The sequence below is a fragment of the Dryas octopetala genome, chromosome 8, assembly GCF_963921425.1.
Source record: "Dryas octopetala chromosome 8, drDryOcto1.1, whole genome shotgun sequence".
Taxonomy (NCBI): domain Eukaryota; kingdom Viridiplantae; phylum Streptophyta; class Magnoliopsida; order Rosales; family Rosaceae; genus Dryas; species Dryas octopetala.
Window position 1 is genome coordinate 2,142,889 of NC_141373.1, and position 22,125 is coordinate 2,165,013.

Below are 22,125 nucleotides of genomic sequence, written 5' to 3' on the forward strand. Positions count from 1 at the left end.
CTACATATATTACATCACATGCCACTACAATAAAAAAATAAAAAAAATATTACATCACAAATATTACATTAATTTATACTATATTATATTAAAAAAAATCAATCAAGTCACAACTTACATGTGACTATCTTGGTAAATTGAAAGAGACAACTCACACCACTATACTATATATTATTTTGAGTAAAAGTATTGTTTTGACCTCTATTTATACTATATTGTAGTATAATTTCTCTAAAAAAAATTCAATTAAGTCACAGCTTAACTGTGACTGTCTCACAACTTAGATGTGACTGTTGTTCAATCACAATTAAATTTGAAGTTGTGAGTGTCGTACAGTTACAACTAAATGTGAAGTTGAGACTACATTAGCAAATTTTCAAGATAATATAAAAGTCTCAAGGGCAATTTTGTCAAAACCTTATAAATTTTAACTAACACTCATCATATGTGGGCCAAATGATAAAAATATCAAATGGAAAAGACTCAAATCAAAGGGGCCAACATATTTGTGACCTAATCTAAAAAACTACATTTAAATTTAGTAGTTCAATTGAAAAATTATATGGTTTTCATGCTATACCAAAAATTATTGAGATTTGGTATTTAATCCTAATTTTTTATTTTTTATATTTTTTATTTTTTATATGGGAGAGGACCGAGAGGTGGATAAAAGTTATTTTATTTCAATATTAGTTGCATCAGTATCAGTATAAATCTTCTTAAACGACGACGTTTGGAGGACTTTTCCTTGTTCATTGTCCTCCCTCACGGGCTTTATTCACTCCCAAACAGAGAAGCAGAGTGAGGGTTTTTCGCAAAGGGTTTAACAACAAAACCCAAACGAACGCTCACAAAATCACAAAACCTCTCACAGTTCCGACCATGAGAAAATCTTCGATCTCACTGTTCTCACATCTCATTCGGCAAAGACCCAAATCCTTTGCTCCCCTTCTTTCCAGAAATTACATTTCTGACCCCGCCTCCACCTCCTCATCTTCTTCACCAGTGGTCTCACCGACCCGTCTCAGGCCCTGCACCAAAACCCATGGCTTATTTTTCAAAAGCAGGCAATTCCAAGCAAACCCATCTCGGAACATGGATACCCTTGTCGAAAGGCCACCTCAAATGTCCTCAAGGCAGAGAAAATCCAAGGAAAAATCTGAGCTTGAAGAGGCTTTTGAGTCTGCAAAGACCTCTGAAGAAATGCTTTATGCTTTCAAGGACATGGAGTCAGCTTTTCATGAGAGAGAGCTTGGCTTGGCTGCTTTAAAAGTTGGCCTCAAACTTGACCAAGAAGGTGATGACCCTGAAAAGACTCTGTCTTTTGCTAGTAGAGCCTTGAAAGCTTTGGATATAAATGATAGTAATAAGCCTTCTTTGCCTGTTGCCATGGCTTTGCAATTAATGGGTTCTGCTAATTATAGTTTGAAAAGGTTTAATGATAGTTTGGGGTACCTTAATAGGGCTAATAGGACATTGGGTAGGTTAGAGGAAGAGGGTTTTGATGTTGGGGATCTTAGGCCAGTGCTTCATGCTGTGCAACTTGAGTTGGCAAATGTAAAGACGGCAATGGGGAGGAGAGAGGAGGCTATTGGGAATCTTAGGAAGTGTCTGGAGATTAAGGAGATGACTTTGGAGAAAGATAGTAGGGAACTTGGCAAGGCGAACCGGGATTTGGCGGAGGCATATGTTGCACTTTTGAACTTTAAGGAGGCATTAGGCTTCTGTATGAAGGCATTGGAGATTCATAAAAAACAGTTGGGGCAGAATTCAGTGGAGGTTGCACATGACAGGAGGCTTCTTGGGGTTATTTATACTGGGTTGGAGGAGCATGAGAAGGCCTTGGAGCAAAATGTGTTGTCGCAAAAGGTTTTGAAGAATTGGGGTCTTAGTTCTGATTTGCTTCGTGCAGAGATTGATGCTGCTAATATGCAGATTGCACTGGGGAAGTATGATGAGGCTATTAATACTTTGAAGGGTGTTGTTCAGCAAACAGATAAGGACAGTGAGACTAGGGCACTGGTGTTTATCTCGATGGGAAAAGCATTATGTAATCAGGAAAAGTTTGCAGACTCAAAGAGATGTTTTGAAATTGCTTGTGGAATTCTTGACAAGAAAGAGACAGTCTCCCCGGTAGATGTTGCTGAGGCATACTCAGAGATATCAATGCAATATGAGGCTATGAATGAGTTTGAAACTGCAATTTCATTGTTAAAGAGAACATTAGCTATGCTTGAGAAGCTCCCACAAGAACAGCACTCCGAGGGAAGTGTTTCTGCTAGAATAGGGTGGTTACTTCTGTTGACTGGAAAGGTCTCACAGGCTATTCCTTACTTGGAGAGTGCAGCTGAGAGGTTGAAAGAGAGCTTTGGTCCCAAGCATTTTGGTGTGGGCTATATTTACAACAACTTGGGGGCAGCATATTTGGAATTAGACAGACCCCAATCAGCTGCACAGATGTTTGCTGTTGCAAAGGACATCATGGATGTCTCACTTGGTCCGCATCATGCAGATTCAATCGAGTCATGTCAGAACCTTTCAAAAGCATATGGTGCCATGGGAAGGCATGAATGAGTTCCTGGTTTTTGCTTACTTTGCCAGTATATGATGTTCTTATTTTTTGTTTCTATTAGTTTACATTAATTCATTAGTTATTGAAATTATGTTGCATCTATGAATCTGCTAGATGGTTCTTGTTTGACTTGTAATTTATGCAGTGCAGGTTTTATTATATAATTTACTGAGTGACTGGTTCACTCTAAGAGTAATGCTCGCTTTGCTGTTTCCCATATTTTTCGTCCGGGAAAGTGAACTTAAATTCTAGTCTAGCACTTCATTGTCAACACATGCATAATCCTTTCATGTCTCTATTTATCTATTTATCAAGCAGCAATTAAGTGAGATGCTTAATGCATTTAGTAAAAGTGTTTAGTCTTATGTTGACTGCTAGGGACAAATATATGTATCTCATAATTAATCTTCTGAATGTTTCAGCTATGCTCTTGCAATCCAATTCCAGCAGCAAGTAGTTGATGCTTGGGAAAGCCATGGACCAAGTGCTCAAGAAGAACTCAGAGAAGCACACCGACTTCTCGAACAATTGAAGAAAAAAGCCCGTGGGACATTGTCAAATGATGAGCTCACTACAAAGGCCTTGCCCTTGCCCCAAACTCATGCATCTGCCAGGAACTCACAAGCTGATTTCCTGTGAATTAGAAGTGATTGAACACGATTTAGAAGACGCTCAAATTAATTGATAATATAGGACATTGCAAGGACTGGGTAGCCTCATCCTCGAGTGGTGAGTGTCTGAGCTTCATATAAACAGCATAAAGTATAGTTATTCCCAGTTTGGCTTCTTTTTTTTTTTTTTTTTTTTTTTGTGGTGGGTGGGGGGAGGGAATGGGGGATATCGGTCTTCATAATGATAAGTTTTTGTGTACTAAAATATGAAATCTCATTATTCTGAATGATAAACTTTCTTTTGATTGAGATGTCTGCCATCTTTGACAGTGATGCAGCAATAAATCTCCATTTTTCTTTTGCTGAAAATTGATAATGTTAGTCAGCATTTGGAATTGTTCAGAAGCTTTAGTAAGAATGCTCTTGGTTCTTAATTGCTTACCATGAAAGAATCTTACAAGCCTTTTTGCTGCACTTAAATAATATTATTTATCTATTTAGTAGGATTGTATGAAACCAATCTGCTCATGTACATTGCTTTGGATCACTGTGTATAAACTATAAAGCATGCCATCATGGACTGCTTCTTAAAACTTTCAACCAAAGCCCGCTTAAAGAGGAGAAACATTTTGAGCCTTTGATGGGCCTACCATACTGGCCGAATTATTGGATGTGGTATTATTAGATGTTGGGTGATGTTGGTGGTAGTGTTGAATAGTAAACTATATTAATTTGCTTTTGGATGGTGAACCGTTGGTTTTTTTTTTTTTTTTCATTTTTATTTGATAATAAACTATGCTGGTTATATTCTTGGATGCTGAACTATTGTTTATAATAATAATTATTATGCTTGACTTCCATTTTAATTAGCAGACTTAATTTAATTTATTAAAAATAATTTAATCTACGGTTTTATTATTACATGCTTTTTTAATAGAATTTTCTTGGTTTGGTGATTTTGTATCATATTAATTTTCTTAAAAATATAAAATATCATGTTAGTTAAGATTGCTGATTGGACTCAAGGCTTATTATTATGGAAAGAAGACATTGTCAACTTACATGTCATTCCAATTTAAAAAAAAATAAAATGTTGAAAGAAGCCTCTCTTTGCACTTATAACCAAAGTTTGCATGTGATAGTTCTTGGTCAACTATATAGCTTTCTTCTTCTCCTTTACATCACACAACGTGTGCAACACTGCAAACTACAAGTCTTAGTCTACAACTATATATTATATTTTATATACACATGCTTTTTGTCAATATATTTTATATATACATAAGTAGGAGATTATCTGTTCTTGCAGGCATATATAATTCGATATAATTTTCTTTTATATAAAAGAAAGAGAAATAATTGTATTACTGGGTGCCTTTGTCCCAACAATTCTTTTTCTTTTTTCCCTGACAATTATTAAATATAATTCTTTCTTTCTTTTGGGCGGTTGATTACCCATGTCCTTATCTGCACCAATATAATTTTCATAATGGGAGCTTGTTTAGCTTATCTAAATTAACTTACTTTTTATAAGTAGCAACCAATTATGATTAATAAGATTTTTTTTTTGGTAGAGTGGGGGCCTAAAAGACCCAAACAGCAAAGAAATTAACTATTAACAAAACAACTTCTAGAAAGTCCAATCAAATCATCAATAAGCAGCATCTCACAAACAGGAGGAGGATCTTCAAAAATAGTCAAACCAAGCACCAAGGAATGGCCAATATGAGCTAGACCATCAGCAAGCCTATTCTTTTCTCTAAAGACATGAGAAACTTGGCAGCACCAATCCCTGAATAACAAATTTCTGCAAGCAGAAATGCGAGAGTCCAGAGGATGAAGACCAGAAGTAGCCTTGGAAACAAGCTGGACACCAGTAATAGAGTCCATTTCAACCTTCACCAACCTACAGCCTTGATCCCAAGCAATCTTCAACCCAAAATAAAGGCTCCAAATCTCAGCAAAAAGAATTTCACCTTTACCCAAATTAGAGGCAAAACCAACAAGCCAATGGTCAATACTATTATTTTAATGATAACTTTCTACAGAATTGATTATTTTTTTTGAGTTCAATACTAGGGGTGCAATTTGGATTGGACCAATCTGAACTCGCACGAATCTAACCCCCTACTTCACTGTGAGTCTAAATTGGCAGGATTAAGGTTAAATTCACCCGAAACAATTTTCGAGTTGGCCTAAGTTGAGACTGTCCACCGGAACCTGACTAGAACCCTAAACTTAAATGATCATAAAGAGTTTTATGCAAAAATTGCAACTTGATTAGTCATAAAAAAAATGTACTACGTACAAACATAGATGTATGGCGTTTTCTCTTAAAATAATATTCATCCAACACTAGCTACTTAATTGAGAGGCTTATAATCTGCAACAGTGCTTCATCATTGGCAGCCCAACATTTAAAGTTTCTAAGGAACTCCTTAAATTTCATGGTTCTGAACAATGGTGGACTTGGATTGGATAAAGCTTTTGCAGGTTCTATAAGGCTCTCATTACAAGGATAAATTAAGTATGCAATGGTTGTCCTTGCAACTCTTGTATTTGTCACCACTCGGTGTTCGGCACCTTTAAACTTTGCGTTGCTGATAATCTACAATATTTCACATCACAGTACTTATTTTAGTCATAAATGATACATGGCCGGTGAACATAAATGTTTTCTTACTAAACAATTTGACAATATTGTTTTGATGTTGAATTTGAATCATGATTCGGATTCAAAATCTAACTAGATTATCTAATAAGAGAACATTACCCACATGGTGAATATATAGCGAAATTATGGGTTATTACATACCTGCAGGACATAGCCTATGTTAACCACAAAGGCAGTAGAATTAGGCTCAACACCAATCCAATTCCCATCCTTGAAGACCTGAAGGCCATCTGTGTCTTGAAGTAAAATGGTTATAAGGGTAGGGTCACGATGTTTGGTCAATCCCAAGGTTAAGCTGGGATCTGGGCATGGTGGATAATGATTGGACAACAGCACTGGACTTTCACTAAGTCCACCACTGAAGAACTCAGTGCTAATCCCCAACCCTTCAGCAAGCAGCTGCATAATCACTAAACTCATCTTCCTTACTTCCACCAAATATGCCTTCACAACCTCCCTGCAAAGATGTGAATTATTAATCAAGTGAATACACTTAGAGTTTGACGACATAACATGTCAGTCAAAAGAACATTATAACTCATTTTTACATGCATGATTACGTACAAGCATTACCGGTATTGAGTTGGTTTATCAGGCCAAAATGGCATGTACTTCTCCAGAGGATGATCACAAGGGTGGGTCAATGCATCCCTCCAGAAGTGAACCTTTTCATTTGCATAGTTTTCACTGCTTGTGTAGAGCTTGCAGCTTCGACTTGGGTCCTTAGAGAATTCATTTGCCTTGTCTTTAGAGGGCATTGCATGGAACTCCTTGAAAACTCTCATTGTGTCACACATTAACTTATTGGGCACCCCATGATTGATAACCTGATGAAGCATATACTTTGTGTTTAGCATATATATGATTAAATTTAGTAGTAGAAAAATGTTCTATTATCAAACAATCTAACATGATATCTTGGCAAACAATCAATCTAAACCATTGAATATACATTGACCAAAATTCAGTCTGACAACATAATATACTAAATATTTAATTAGCAACAGAACATTACTCTTGTAAGCAAATAACAAAAATTAAAGATGTAGAAGAAGATTGATGAAGGTGAGGATGATCTGAACCTGGAAAAATCCGAAGTCTTGGCTAGCTTTGGAAATTCGTAGAATGGTGTCGCTACGATCATGACTCCCAAGATCAACTACTGGAATGTTCTTGCAACGAGGCACGTTGAGCTTCCCGGGTCTTTTCTCGGGCGGGTGCACGTATGTGTCGGGTACGGATCGAATGTTGAACCAGCTTGAAACAAGCTTCTTATCATCCACTATTGTCTCCATCTCTCAACCTCTGAAACAGAATGGTCGTTTGTTTGTTCCAATGTGCTCTAATTAATTAAACCAAACATGCTCAAGAAAAATTAGTCGCAACTGCCTCTTTTATAAGAAACCCCATCTGCCATATTCCATGCACATGCATCTACAAGTTGTGGAGACGAAGAAAATATAATTTATTAACATTAACAATGAACAAGTTGCAATATTATTAATTATTTCTTTTAGTAAAAGAAGGGAAATTTCATTGAAGGTTTCAAAATTTGAGGGTCACTCCTACATTGAATGGACGACGGGTCTAAAAATGTCATACATATTCATTAATTGGGTCTCTCCATCTAACAACTTTTAAATATATGAATATTTATTATTTAACATGGTATCTAGGCCACCTAGTATAAGTTACCAATTAACAGGAACCACATAGAACTTTAGGTCACCCACCCAAAAGAGAGATCAGTGAGGGGAAGTGTTGAGCATTTAATTCCTTGAAAAAAGTCTTTGACAAAACAATATTAAATACTCAATATTGGGTATTCTCAATTAACAGGTCTTCTCCATGAATAGCTTAACTTTTAGGATGGGTATTAATTAGGGAAAAATAATTATGGTGCAGTCCCACTTCGGTGTTGCTTAGTAAGCTGGCAATTCAGAGCATATTCTAAAAGTGCATGGCTATAGGCTATAGCTAGCATTTTCAAAGCATATATGCTTGCAAAAATGGAGCAACTTATATTCCATCTGTTTCTTCGTAATTAATATACATATGAGTCTTGATGGTTCATTTATATGCATGTACGTACCTACCTGGAAGGTTGATACTAACTGCTAAGAATATGCCAGTTGCTTGCATATATACAATATTTTTCAACTTTCCCAGATCGTCAAATATTGCATTTTTGCAGCTGTACATCAATGAGCACGCAGATTCTTATAAGAAACTGTGTGTGTGTCTATATATAGTTATATACCTACATTTAATTTTTCTCCCATCGATCATTCGATCCTTCTGGGAACAATGTCGATGACCTACTTTGCCTTTGAAATTAGAAAAGAGGGGATTGAGTCTTGTGTTGACCTTTTAAAAAAATTAATAATAATTATTGAATATCGACTTTGTGTATAATTTTTGTATTTGACTCCCAAAATAGCTTTTTATATATTTTTTTTTATTAAAAGAAGGGGATCAGAACTTAGGGGCAGATGGACAATTCCTCTGCACTACCCCAACCACGGCTAGCTTTTTATATATTCTCTCTCTAACTCTAAATTTGATCCGACAGCTATTTTAAGAATATTATATATACGTTATTGATTGGTATTCTTGGAAATTGCCAGTCAATCTCAACCATAGTCATATTAATCAATCAATATTATTTATTTATCTATTTTGGTTGAACGGGGGCCAAGACCTCACATAAATAATTTTGATTATGCAAAATGCAAATATATTAATCGTGTGACATAATCCCTTGTTCCCTTTTGATGCATGTGCCCATTTGAAAATCCAACATGACAAATCGATGAAATAACATACATTATCATCTCAGAATAATATAACGATGATGCTAATAATAATAGTGATTGAAATAAATCATCATTATCATTAGTGAGTTTACACCAACTTAACTTTTTCATAATTAAACAAAATCCACGTGTGCAAATCATTTTATTTATTCTTGGAAATGGCAAGCCGGTTTATTAAGTAGGAACCCAACGCTCTTTTTTCTTCTTCTTGTTTTCCTCAAATGTTTGTAGTCGATCAAACCTTTTCTCCGAAGTCAACTACATTATTTTTTCTTTTCCTTTTGATGTTTCAATTCAACTGCCTCTAGAAAACTACTACATGGTAAAACCTATTTTTAAACTTGAGATTGACTCTCAGAGGAATGAGACTTGTGGGAAAGCTGTGTCAGACTAGTTCATGTTCAATTTGTACCAGAGAAGAGAAAAGCAAAAAAACAAAATTATGTTCTTCGTTCAACCTTCGATCAAGCAAATCTTATCAAATGCCCATAATTTCAACATGGTATACATACAAACTTGGCTGAATTCTATTTCGTCCTAATAAGAATCTGCCATTGATATAACAGAGAGGAGAAAAAACAAGAAACAGAAATATGGGAACAATATGGAATGGGTTCAATGGTATCTTTGACTACTTACCCGTAACTTTGGGACATTTGCACCATCCACTTACCCGTAATTGAGGTCGGTGGGTCCACATGTTCCGTACAAAGGGGGCAATTTTTCAGTGTAACATATTTTCACCAACTTTTGTGCAAAAAGTTCATCCCCAGCTCAATTTTGAAATATTTTAGGGTATGTGCGAAAATAGAGTTGCTGATTATAAGTGCAGCAGACTCAAATTTCCACCCTGTCAATTCCAATGTCATCGCCATTCTCTGAGTCCCTACGAGAGATTATATTCATGACGATCCTAGTGGCTTGGCCAACAGCACGAGAAGTCTTCTTTGCCGCTCCAACAACAGCAGGTTGCAAAGAGATGATAGGCAGGCTTGCCCTCTCTTGAATCATTGCTGTATCACAACAGATAAATGGAAAGCCTATGTTAACAAAAATTGCAGCAGATGAATTCTATCCACAAAGACGAAGCTTAAAACATACACATAGTCTGCTGCCGAGCAAGTGTACCAATCTGCCGAATCCCAGCTTCTGCTGCTTGAACAGCTTGAGTGGATTTGCTGACCCCATCAGCTATCTCTTGGCTGAGTACAGAAAGGAATAGAAGCATGACACACATCATCCAATTTAAAATTGAAAAAAAAAAAAAAATACTAACATGAAATGGAACATATATAGAAGACCCAAAAATAAATGAGAAAGGCTCGACAGACATGATCAATAAACATTTTCCTAATGAGTAATTCCTCTAATCAAATCTGATTTTGTGTATTTGTGGAAGGAAACAACATATTAGAACAAATATTTATTGGGGGAAAACACCAGAGCTTTAAACAAATGTTTCTGGAGGAAAAACCACCAGATTAGATCAAACTGTCTCTCCCATAAAAATTCCAGTGTACGTACAGATGGGCCGTGCATGCCATGACAAGTACGGTCAACCATTTCAATGGATTCATTATGAACTTCTTTTTGGCCTGGATTCATCTGGGGTTATAAACTTGAAAGTTACAAATTAAAGGATAAGCTCACAGGAAAGAAATGGGTTTAATTTTAAAGAGATGCTATAAAGTAATGCAAAAATGTTCTATAGCACTCCATCAATTAACCAATGTACAACATAACAATGAGTCAGAAATAAAGATTTAATTATTACCTTAGATCATTCAGTTCCAGTGTAAGATCACTTATTTCCATGCCTGAAAGCCTAATGGCAGCCATAGTACTAGGGAGTTCTTGACGAGCTGTATCTGCCAGCTTCGAAAGAGATATTGCAGCTTTCCCAATTGCCTACACAAATACAAGGAAACGGCCACATTGGAACCAGAATTTGGACATGGTCTCCATACTAGAGATTTAAACCAAAGAAAAAGAGCACCCCTTGCTTTGTAAACTGTCTGGAAGAAACATCAGAGAAAAAATCACTAATGCTCTGTAAACTGTCTGGAAGAAAGAAAAAAAAATTATCAAGAATTATAGACTGACAGTTCTAATTTTCTTTTGGGGTACATGCCCAACTCAAGGCAACGTTACAAAAAGACCAAGACCATAAAATTCATGACAGAAGTTGTCGCACATTCCATGCCAGCACTCAAACTGTTCAAAATAACCGATTACAACTATCAAAGAACGGATGGGACAATCAATAGCAACAGTATCAAGACCCAATAACAAGTTGTAGAAAGATAGACATAAAAATGAATAGAATATGATTCAGGGTTTAGGGTTTTAGAGAAAGGAAGTGCCATATCAAAGTCAGAACTCTCTAAAACTCAACTGATGATTTTGCTAAGCACTTATTGATTACTTTCTCCTTTGAACTGAAATTAAACCAAAAAAAAAAACTTACACATAGCGTTGGGACAGCTGCAATTACAAGGCTAGTAAATGCCACAGAAGTCTGCACACAAAGAAACCAAAATTAACAAAATAAATATTAGAAATAAAATTTTCATATTTATCATTTATGTCGAAAATTTCACAAATTGATCCCAATTTCTACAACAAAATTACAAATTGAATTACATAAACATAGAAGAAAAGAATCAAGGCTTATACCGTGCAGGCGATGAAGGCCAAGAGAAAGAAAGCCTGATCGCTAAAGCTCAATTTGGCCACGGACGGACTGGGAACGCTAGGGTTTCCAACCTCCACATTCCACACACTCTGCGACGCGTCGTCTTCAACTTGAAGAAAACCTTCCTTGGCGGCCTCCGGCGCGGCCGATTCGGAGTGAAACGAAGACGCTTTGGTGGAATTGGGAGCGCAAAGCGTGATTAAGCGGAAAGGCTTGGAAGGCGAGATCAGAGAAATGGAGTTGAATTTGCAGGGCTGGAGGAGAGTGATTGAAGAAGAAGCAGTGTGATTAGGGTTGAAGAAGGCACGGATTGGGGATGAGAGGTGTGAGAGATGAGCAGATTGCATTTTGCCACCAAAATTGGGAGCAAGCGAAGCCTCTCAGCTCAGAGTTGAGTAGCCGCCATTTTCGGATAAGCTTGGCGTCTGGAAGTTTCTGTGATAATATTTGGTTCTCTTTAAATTGGGTAAATCATTCAACATATGATAGTTCAACAAAAAATAAGTGAATTCTATTTATAGAATATGGAATTTATGGCGGGTTTTCTTATGCGATTTAGATTTAGATTAAGGAAAGTATTTACAAAGTTATATTTATTCAAATTTTGGGTCAAATCTCCACTTCATTGTTTTTAACAAATAAAATGTAGACAGCTGTGTATTGACACACATTATTTGATACATTTGATTTGGTGCACAAATTTGGTATACTTTGCATTATTGTTGATATAAAAACACCCCCAAAAGTTCAACACTGATTCTAAGTTATATCATATATATCAAAAACAAATATAATCCACTCGATTGCTTAATTGATAATCATGGCATGCATGGTTTTACTGTTTTACATGAAATGGAATGTAATTTAATTATTGATTAAAAATGGAATGTAATTAAGGTATAAAGTACCAATTAGTAAGTGAATGTGCCCTTTATAAGAGATGTGATAACTGATAAGCAATGCCAAGTTGCCAAAATAGTATATGTAAAATTACTGAATTTAGCTGATATCAATGATCATTGTTTTGTTTATAAATGGTAGCCAAACTACAACTGAATATTGTCAATGTTTGAAGAACTATCAAATGACATTATTGACAAAGTCGAATCCCATTTTGTAAATGCATGGATCTGTTATTTTATTTCCAGATAGTCTGCAAGATTAATTCCTAGAAGAATAACCCAATATCGGAGATTAAGGAACAAATATTATCTTTATTTCAATTGGTACAAAAAATATTGGAGCAAATAGATGGTTGACATTATGACATGGCCAAGCTTTGAAGCAACTCCAAAACCTTATACTGGATCAGCACTGGTTTTTCTCTACAATCATTGTGACATTATAGACCATATTCATCTGGGAAGATTCATCAAATTGAAGCAAAGCAATGGAGAAGCTCCTTTCAAGCTGGTACAAAGACCAACCCTTGCCTGAGAATTATATATTCCCACCAGATGCAAGACCAGGGAAGGTTACTGTCCCTTTGTGCAACAACATTCCAGTGATTGATCTGGGTGGAGCTGGAGCAGATGCTCATGCTCGAACCCGTATAATCCAGCAAATACTCAAGGCTAGCGAAGAATTCGGATTTTTTCAGGTTGTTTATAGGCTTCAAATTCTTCCTTTATTTGATCAAGTTATAAACACCTCTGCAAATGTAATGTGTCAAATTTCACTTACTATGTTATGTGTCATGCAAATGTTATTTATGAACCAGGTGATCAACCATGGCATATCTGAAATTCTGCTGAATGACACAATGGGGGTGTTGAAGGAGTTCTTCGAGTTGCCTGTAGAGGACAAGGCAAGCATCTACTCCAACAAAGGCTGCAAGCTCTTCACCAGCACTGAAAACTATGATTGGGAAGCTGTTCATCTTTGGCGTGACACCTTACGACACCCTTGTCATCCTTTGGAGGATTGCATCCAATTTTGGCCTCAACACCCAATTAAATATAGGTAAGGGCCTGCAATAGTTAATTTCATAGTACCAAATAGCTAGACATTGATGATATATTTCAGTAGTTTCTGAAACCAATTTTTTGTTGCATGTAACATATATTTGTCCAAGATATCTGTATCTACAGCAATTAATTAATTATTGATGATGTTTTAGAGAGCATGTTGGAACATGTTCTACAGAAGTGAGGAAACTGGCTTTGGACATTTTGGAGCTAATCAGTGGAGGACTTGGTCTTGGACCTGGGTATTTCAGGGGTGAACTTAGTCAAGAGTCTTTACTCTTAAATAATTATTACCCACCATGCCCAGACCCAAGTTTAACATTAGGATTATCTAAACATTGTGACCCAAACCTCATAACCATTTTGCTTCAAGGGGATGTAAATGGGCTTCAAGTTTTCAAGGATGGGGAATGGATTGGTGTGGAGCCTCTTTCACATGCACTTGTGGTTAATGTAGGCTATCAGTTACAGGTACATCACTCTTCTTTTTATGTTGAAGTTTATAGTATATATGTAATATGCTCATCATCCTTCTTTACCATGACAAATTTTGGTTGACATGCGATGCAGATTATCAGTAATGGGAAGCTGAAATGTGCTGAACACCGGGTAGTGACGAATTCAAGTAATGCTCGGACGTCTGCTGCATTATTCATTATGCCTTCCCATGAGTGCCTTATAGAACCTGCAGGAGCTCTTATTAATGCAAGCAATCCCCAACTCTATAAAGCCTTCCACTACAAAGATTTCTTTGTCAACTACGCTAAGAAGCAGGGTAAAGCCGAAGTTGTACTGGAACCCTTTAAGCTCCAAGCTTAGTTGATAATCACGCTGTGAAGTGTGAGAAGAGGAAATCTAAAAAAATTAGTAGTTGAGTATTGTTCATTTGAATAACCGTCTCTTTCCTCTCTGTGGAGGCAAAAACACAACAACTGATTCAAATTTATTTGGGTGTTCATTAATATTGTAAAACTGTTTGAATGGTATGGATCATTAGTCAGAGCAAATCTTGCAGTAATGTCTTCATTTGTTTGATTTTTCTGCAGCTGCTTTGTGTTTCACATTTGTATATCCAAGTATGGAGTAGTACTTTGTTGTAAAGGAATCATGACTTGTTTATAATTGTTGCCTAGCAACAAGTGAATGTTATAGTTGCTAAAAACAAAGTCAAAATCAATTTCATTTTAATAAATTGATGTTTATTATTCTTATTTTTCCAATTGGTTTGAGACTTTGAGATGCCTGCAGAGGTTTTATATTACAATTCTGACTTAGTTGAACCTTCATTTTGTTATTTTTTTATTTTTATAGATTCCCTGCAAGACTTTGTAGAAGAATAGACCATTTGAAAGAAACAAATATTATCTTTATTCCAATTGATAACCGAAAAATAAGGAAGCAGATGGACATGACGGACTGTATCATAGGTAAGTTTGAAAGCAGTTGATCCAAAGCCTTATTTATGTACTAATGTTTCTCTCCAATCACTGTGAGATTAGATTCACATTGAAGCAATATGGAGAAGCTTGTTTCAAGCTGGTACAGTGCTCAAACCTTGCCTGAGAATTACATATTCCCACCAGAAGCAAGACCTGGGAAGCTAACTACTGCTCCTTTATGCAACAACATACCAGTTATTGATCTTGGTGGAGCAAAAGGTGGTGACCAAACCTATATAATTCAGCAAATACTCAACGCTAGCGAAGAATTTGGATTTTTTCTGATTATTTAGGCTTCAAATTCTTCTCATATGATCAAGTTTCACCTCTGCTCAATTTTCAATTACTGTATTATTTAACCAAATATTATTTATAAAGTAGGTAATCAACCATGGCACATCAGAAAATTTGCTGAATAACACAATGAGTGTGTTCAAGGAGTTCTTTGAGTTGCCTGCAGAGGCCAAAGCAAGCATCTACTCTGAGGACCCCCAACAAAAGATGCAGACTCTTAACTAGCAGTGGAAATTATGGTTGGGAAAAATTCATTATTGGCGTGATACTCTAAAACACCCCTGTCATCCTTTAGAGGAATGCATAAAAACTTGGCCTCAACAGCCAATTAGATATCGGTAAGGCCTGCAGTTTCATGGTACCAATTCAATAGCTAGACATGCTTGATTTGAGAAAAGCCATTTTTTGTTGCATGTAATGTAACATATATTTTTCCAAGATATATGTATCTACATAATTAATTGGGACATGTTTTAGAGAGGTTGTTGGGACATGTTCCACAGAAGTGAGGAAACTGGGATTGAACATTTTGGAGCTAATCAGTGAAGGACTTGGGCTTGGAACTGGGTATTTCAGGGATGAAGTCACCCAAGTGATGTTACTAGCTCGCAGTTAATCATTACCCACCATGTCCAGACCCAAGTTTGACATTGGGATTACCCAAACACTCTGACCCAAACCTCATAACCATTTTACTTCAAGAGGATGTAAATGGCCTTCAACTCTTCAAGGATGGTCAATGGATTGGTGTGGAGCCTCTTTCACATGCTTTTGTGGTTAATATAGGCTTTCAGTTATAGGTACATCACTCTTCCTTTTTGTGAAGATTATAGTCTATATACCATGACAAATTTTTGTTGACATGGGTTGTAGATTATCAGTAATGGGAAGCTGAAAAGTGCTGAACATCGGGCAGTGACGAATTCCAGTAATGCTCGGACGTCTGGTGCATTTTTCTTTGCTCCTTCAGTTGATTGCCTTGTAGAACCTGCAGAGGCTCTTATTAATGCAAGAAATCCCCAACTCTATAAAGCCTTCCAATACAAAGACTTCCTTCTCAACTATGTTATGAAGGAGGGCAACACTCAAATTGCACTGGAATCCTTTAAGCTCCAACAGTAGCTGATGATCTTGGTGTGAAAAGAGGAAATTAATGCAAAATTTTCAATGGAGTTGGAGTACTAATCAGTATTGTTCATTTGAATAAATGTGTTTTTGCTCTCTGTGGAGGCAAAAACAGAACAACTGGTTCAAATTTATTGGCAATTGCGTGTTCATTAATATTGTAAAACTGTTTGAATGGTATGGATCATTAATCAGAACAAATTGTGCAGTATTAATGTCTTAATTAATATGACTCTTCTGCAGCTGCTGCTTTGTGTTTAGCATTGGTATATCCAAGTATGGAGTAGTACTTTGTTGTAAAGGAATCATGACTTGTTTGTAATTGTTGCCTAGCAACAAGTGAATGTTATAGTTCAAAAAAAGTCAAAATCAATTTCAATCTAATAAGTTCATGTTCATTCTTCTTAATTTTACAATTGGTTTGAGATGGCTGCAAAGGTTTTATTTGACAATACTGACTTAGTTGAACTCCATTTTGTGGTGCGATGCGCTGAGACACCCCTGTCATCCTTTAGAGGAAATAAGGAATGCATAAAATCTTGGCCTCAAAAACCAAATAGATACTGGTAAGGGCCTGCAATTTCATTGTACCTAATAGCTAGACATGCTTGTTTTGTGAAAACCCTTTTTTTGTGTGCATGTAATGTAGCATATATTTTCCAAGATATCTGCATCTAAATCAATTAATTATTGATGATGTTGTAGAGAGGTTGTTGGGATTTGAACATTTTGGAGCTAATCAGTGAAGGACTTGAGCTTGGAACTGGGTATTTCAGAGATGAACTTAGCCAGTGTTGATACTCTCAGTTAATCATTACCCACCATGCCCAGACCCAAGTTTGACATTAGGATTACATAAACACTGTGACCCATACCTCATAACTATTTTACTTCAAGAGGATGTGAATGGGCTTCAAGTCTTCAAGGATGGGGAATGGATTGGTGTTGAGCCTCTTTCACATGCATTTGTGGTTAATCTAGGCTATCAGTTACAGGTACATATACAGTATATATTTTCTTCATGATCATATATACATTTTCAAGGGTTTCACAGCCAAATTCACCAAACTGCTTTAGCATGACAAGTTTTGGTTGACATGGGTTGCAGATTATCAGTAATGGGAAGCTGAAAAATGCTGAACATCGAGCAGTGACGAATTCAAGCCATGCTCCTTTAAGCTCCAAGCATAGCTGGTTGATGAATGATCATGGTGTGAAAAGAGGAATTGATGCAAGAATTTCAATGGAGTTGGAGTATTCAGTATTGTTCATTTGAATAAATGTGTTTTTGCTCTATGTGGAAGCAAAAACAGAACAAGTAGTCATTGTAAAACACTAAAACTTGTTGAATGGTGTGATATTGCCTTGTGGGTGTTTGTGACCCCAACAATTCAATTCTAAATGTTTCTTTCAGATTAATATCTAAAAGATTGCAGGGCTCTTGGCTGAACTAGTTGACTTGAGGATGGTGCCAATTCCAATTGGGTAGTTGTAGACCATGTATTTTCAGAAACCAACATGGTCACTAGGAGTTGTAGCCCAATAGCAGCCCATAAGATCAAAGATAGCCCAATTACACTAGGCCCAAATAAATACCCAGTAGACCTTCATATCTTAGGACTTAAACCCAAAGCTACGTCAAAATCATTCAACAAACAAATGTCAAAATCAAATCATATCAAGGTGCTCAAACTCGCTTATGGCTTAAATTGAATCCGGACTCGAATATTTCTTTCTTGAATTGGACTTTACTCAAATGTATAATCTTAATTGACAAGTTTTCAGTATTATAATTATTAAATTAAAAAGTTTAGGTTTTACGAATCAATTCTTTTTTTTGCCACTAGGTTTTACGAATCAAGTTTGAATGGACGAGTAGGCACCAAAATCAAAATCAAGTTATCTCATAATTAAGGACTAGTTTGATATTACTGTGAGGAAAAATAATTGTGAAGTAAAACAGTTGTAAAGTAAAGTTAGCTGTAAAGTGTTTGATAAACTATGTTTTCAAAAGTGCTGTGAGTGTCAAAACAGTATCAAAGTGTTTAATAAATGTTAATGTAAAAGTGTTATGGCTGTGTATAATGGGTAAAATAAAATATTAATTGTTGTTGTGAATTTGTCATTCACTGCAGTTTTCAAAAGGGCAAGTAGAAACCTGCTTTCTGTTTTTACTGTAGGGAGTTGAGAATTGTGGGAAAAAGCAATTTTTAATTTTTTTACCAAACACGAAAACTGTTGTAGGTGATTGAGAATTGTCATCCATAACAATTTTTGGATTCTTCACCACAATCTCAAATGAAGCAAAATGAGTTGTTCCAAAAAATGAATTAGAAAATAACCGAACATAATACGAACTCGAATGGTATCACATCGGTTTATAACCCTACAAGGCTACAATTACTCAATAAGGCCGATACCAATAAAAATAAAAATAGAAAAAGAAAAACTGAAGGAAGTGCAGGGACAGAACCGTAGGTAAGCGTGTATGTAATTCCAACTTGAAAGGGGAAAGGAGCCAAATTCTCTTTCAACTCTCACAGTGGCCTTCACCTACTGGTTTCAGTCTTGGCTTCCTGGATCCCATTCTGCAGTTGTCTCCCTCTCAACTACAAATTCTGCGGTTCCACTCTCACATTCACTGGTACCTTTCTCTATATCTCCTTCTTTCTCTGATTTTCAATCCTCTGCTTGGTCTCCGAGAAAACGAAAGGAAAATGTAAATCATATTTCGTCTAAAGCATTGGACCCCACGTTAAGTAATCCAAAAAAGTTTGTATTTTGGGTTCAATGGAGGGGAGGTTTTTGGGTCTGTGATTTCCAATCTCTCGCAAATTCAAAACTTTACTTTCTTTTCTTTTTCTTTTATTTATTTTTTTACTTTTTTCCCCATATGAATTTGATTTCCACAACTTTCTATATGCTGCTTTTAATAAGTTTTTAGAGCTTTTTCATATTAAACGTGGTCGTTTGTTTTGATGGGTTTTCCCATTTTGGTCATAGAAGCTATATGCTGTATATGGCTCTTGATGCATGACATAGAATGCACAAGTAATACAGCACATTTTAATTTAAGGTTTTAGCCTTTTAGGTCATTTATGATTTTTGGTGATTTCAAGCATTGGTTTTTTGATTCGTTGCCTTGTTTCTAATTTCTGAAGTGTAATATTAGCACTACATACATTTGTTTATGACAAATATCTGCTAGGCAAGCGATTATTCAGTTTTGAGGAGTTTGATTATAGATGCTAATGTATGATGCAATATGCAATTTATTTTTAATCCTTTGCATACTTGTTCCTATTGAATTTAATTAGTGTTTTATCACTTTATGATGCCAAGTTGGTTTTGAACTGTAGGAAATGTAATTTTGTTCATGAAGCTCATCCTAAAAGTAGAAATGGCTCACCCGCTGTTAAGAAATGCTATGCTAGAACTGAATCTTGTATATATGGTTATAAGTTAATAGGCCAAATTACATTTGGTGTTTTCAGGCAATACATTGGCATAGATTTTTCGGTGATCTAATGTTGTAACTTCAGGAGTGTGAAATAAAGTTTGTTTATTAATTAACAGGTCATATAGGTTTTAGCAGAACTCAGCAGTTGTACAGGGTTCTAGGATGGAGAAAAGCAGTGGCAATAGAGCAAACCGGATTTTTTGGAGCATAGTTAGTTTCTTGAGGAGATGCCTTTTTCTTGTAATTTCTGTTCGTTCCATACCTCATCACATCGCCTTCATCATGGATGGAAATAGAAGATTTGCTAAAAAGCGGGAGTTGATGGAAGGGGCTGGACATAGGGTTGGGTTTTTGGCTCTCATGTCCATGCTCAAGTATTGTTATGAGTTGGGTGTGAGATATGTAACAATATATGCCTTTAGTATTGATAATTTCAAAAGGAACCCTGAAGAAGTTCAATCCTTGATGGACCTGATGCAGGAGAAAATTGAAGGGTTAATTCAAGAAGAGAGCATAGTTAATCGCTATGGAGTTAAGGTACACTTTATGGGGAACCTACAACTCTTGAGTGAACCTGTCAGGTTGGCGGCAGAGAGGGCTATGGTGGCCACTGCCAACAACTCCAGAGCAGTGCTATCAATATGTATAGCCTACACTTCCACTAATGAGATTGTGCATGCTGTTCAAGAATCGTGTGAAGAAAAATATGATGAAATTAGTGTATTGAATGCAAGTGGAGCTGGGTATGGTCTAATGGAACTTGGAGGGAGTGAAAAGGATGAAAGGGAGAACATTGTAAAATTGACAGATATTGAAAAGCATATGTATATGGCGGTTGCACCTGACCCTGATATTTTAATCCGTACTTCTGGTGAGACCCGCTTGAGCAATTTTCTTCTGTGGCAGAGTGCATACTGTTATTTGTACTCGCCCTCTGTGCTTTGGCCAGAGATTGGTTTCCGCCATTTCGTTTTGGCAATCTTGAACTTTCAGTGTAACCGCTTTTATCTGGACAGAAAAAAGAAACAGTCATAACTTTGTTTCATGATGGATTTTCACCTCTGTGCTAATGTCTTGATACATTTATGTGTAACAAATACAGAGTAAATGCAGGCTGGTACTTCTTCGTAGTGGCCTGCCTGTAGTTCTTACCTGAGAATGTAAAATCAGTCTGCTGTATTGTAAGGATATTTCACTTAACACAGTAAAAACACATTTTGGTCTGTGAGGCATTGTTTTGTATAATGGATATTTGGAGTGCATCATGACAGATTGTTTGGAACAATGAGAATGTACATTTGCACTTCCTCACCCCCTCTCTTCCCAAAACTTTTATTACTGTTGTCTTTGCAACACAAGAATGTATAAAACTAATGATATTTTCTCATGAACTCTTGACTTGGTAATATCTTTGTGCATTTTCTCAGCTTCTTAGATTCATATATGTGTTAAGCTGAGACATGTAGCTCATGCGTGTTTTTACAGAAACATCTTCTTTTATTTGACCCGAGACACCCATCTGGTTCAAATAAATTAGGCTCCATGTTCTTTGTTCAACATATTGAATGTTTAAGCATCGAGCAAAACTGCATGCTATAGATGCCTTAATGGCATTTACGTCTTTGTTCAATGAAGCAAATAAGAGGTATCGTATGATCCAGTGTTGCCAGTTTTATCTAGAGAAATGTTCATCTAGGTAGGCACTCTAATTCTTGAGCTCCCTTTTCGTGGCATGATTAATTATAAACTCCATGCTTTGACACCCATGAACATCTTTGTTGGATCTGACTCTCTCTGTTTCTATTATGTGTGCTTAGTTTGCTAGGGACATTGACTAATTTGCATTGCATAGAGATAGAGATAGTTTATTTGTCAAGTTTGTGAATCATAACATATTTAACAGCTCTTTCATTTGTTTACTTCAATAAATTATTAATATGCTTATTAAGTTATTATATAATACTATTATGTTAGTAATAGTGTAATACTATAAATAATAAACTTTTAAAATTATATACAACATTACAACTATAATAAAACATAAATGTACATATGTTTTATTATATATTTTATTACATATTTTTATAAACAAACGATGCAATTGTGTTGTCAACGATCCGAACTGTTCAAATTTTAGTTCTTCACTCAAAGATAATTCGTGCAAAAAATTAACTCAATCGGAGATGTAAAAGTGACATAATGGTGGTCGAATTAATAAACGATCGTGGTTTTTCTAATGATGATCGAATGGGTAGATGAATTTCGATTTAGCTGATTTTTTGTACAGATGATCTTTGACTATGAACATAGAAAATGAACGGGTCAGATTGTTGAAATCACGTTGTGGTCTTTATAATTATGGAAACAACAAGGTTTCAACAGGAAAGTTATTAGAATTATACTCTTCAAGTGTATTTTTATGTAGAAACTCATATATCGATCGTGTTTTCAACGATCCGAAACGTTCAAGTT

General features: G+C 36.0%; 5 protein-coding genes and 1 pseudogene across 6 annotated transcripts; 4 read left to right on the top strand and 2 right to left on the bottom strand.

Moving 5' to 3' along the window:
- The first annotated feature begins 813 nt into the window (after window positions 1-813).
- Window positions 814-3,346, top strand: LOC147275883 (Tetratricopeptide repeat (TPR)-like superfamily protein). The gene is made up of 2 exons (XM_086252857.1): window positions 814-2,564; window positions 2,995-3,346. The coding sequence occupies exons 1-2, from the start codon at window positions 883-885 to the stop codon at window positions 3,209-3,211; spliced, it is 1,899 nt and encodes a 632-aa protein (XP_086108983.1). The 5' UTR covers window positions 814-882; the 3' UTR covers window positions 3,212-3,346.
- Window positions 3,347-5,519: 2,173 nt separating this feature from the next.
- Window positions 5,520-7,362, bottom strand: LOC147275884 (hyoscyamine 6-beta-hydroxylase-like). Its single transcript, XM_086252864.1, has 4 exons — window positions 6,940-7,362; window positions 6,431-6,684; window positions 5,999-6,314; window positions 5,520-5,791 (listed from the first exon to the last, which is right to left on the bottom strand). The coding sequence occupies exons 1-4, from the start codon at window positions 7,150-7,152 to the stop codon at window positions 5,543-5,545; spliced, it is 1,032 nt and encodes a 343-aa protein (XP_086108990.1). The 5' UTR covers window positions 7,153-7,362; the 3' UTR covers window positions 5,520-5,542.
- Window positions 7,363-9,137: 1,775 nt separating this feature from the next.
- On the bottom strand, window positions 9,138-11,868 carry LOC147275885 (uncharacterized). The gene is made up of 5 exons (XM_086252866.1): window positions 11,350-11,868; window positions 11,141-11,191; window positions 10,448-10,581; window positions 9,775-9,875; window positions 9,138-9,686 (listed from the first exon to the last, which is right to left on the bottom strand). Exons 1-5 carry the CDS (start codon window positions 11,713-11,715, stop codon window positions 9,511-9,513), a joined length of 828 nt encoding a protein of 275 aa, XP_086108992.1. The 5' UTR covers window positions 11,716-11,868; the 3' UTR covers window positions 9,138-9,510.
- Window positions 11,869-12,758: 890 nt separating this feature from the next.
- LOC147275886 (hyoscyamine 6-beta-hydroxylase-like) lies at window positions 12,759-14,154 on the top strand. The gene is made up of 4 exons (XM_086252865.1): window positions 12,759-12,968; window positions 13,089-13,330; window positions 13,488-13,806; window positions 13,906-14,154. Exons 1-4 carry the CDS (start codon window positions 12,759-12,761, stop codon window positions 14,152-14,154), a joined length of 1,020 nt encoding a protein of 339 aa, XP_086108991.1.
- A 697-nt stretch (window positions 14,155-14,851) lies between these two features.
- LOC147275887 (hyoscyamine 6-beta-hydroxylase-like) lies at window positions 14,852-17,469 on the top strand (annotated as a pseudogene).
- A 1,219-nt stretch (window positions 17,470-18,688) lies between these two features.
- LOC147275888 (dehydrodolichyl diphosphate synthase CPT3-like) lies at window positions 18,689-20,944 on the top strand. 2 transcript variants are annotated; one of them, XM_086254589.1, is made up of 2 exons: window positions 18,689-18,837; window positions 19,770-20,944. In XM_086254589.1, exon 2 carries the CDS (start codon window positions 19,816-19,818, stop codon window positions 20,686-20,688), a length of 873 nt encoding a protein of 290 aa, XP_086110715.1. In that variant the 5' UTR covers window positions 18,689-18,837; window positions 19,770-19,815; the 3' UTR covers window positions 20,689-20,944. The 2 variants fall into 2 exon arrangements, with proteins under 2 accessions (XP_086110715.1, XP_086110716.1); XM_086254590.1 differs by lacking the exon at window positions 18,689-18,837 and adding an exon at window positions 18,859-19,002.
- Window positions 20,945-22,125: the final 1,181 nt, after the last annotated feature.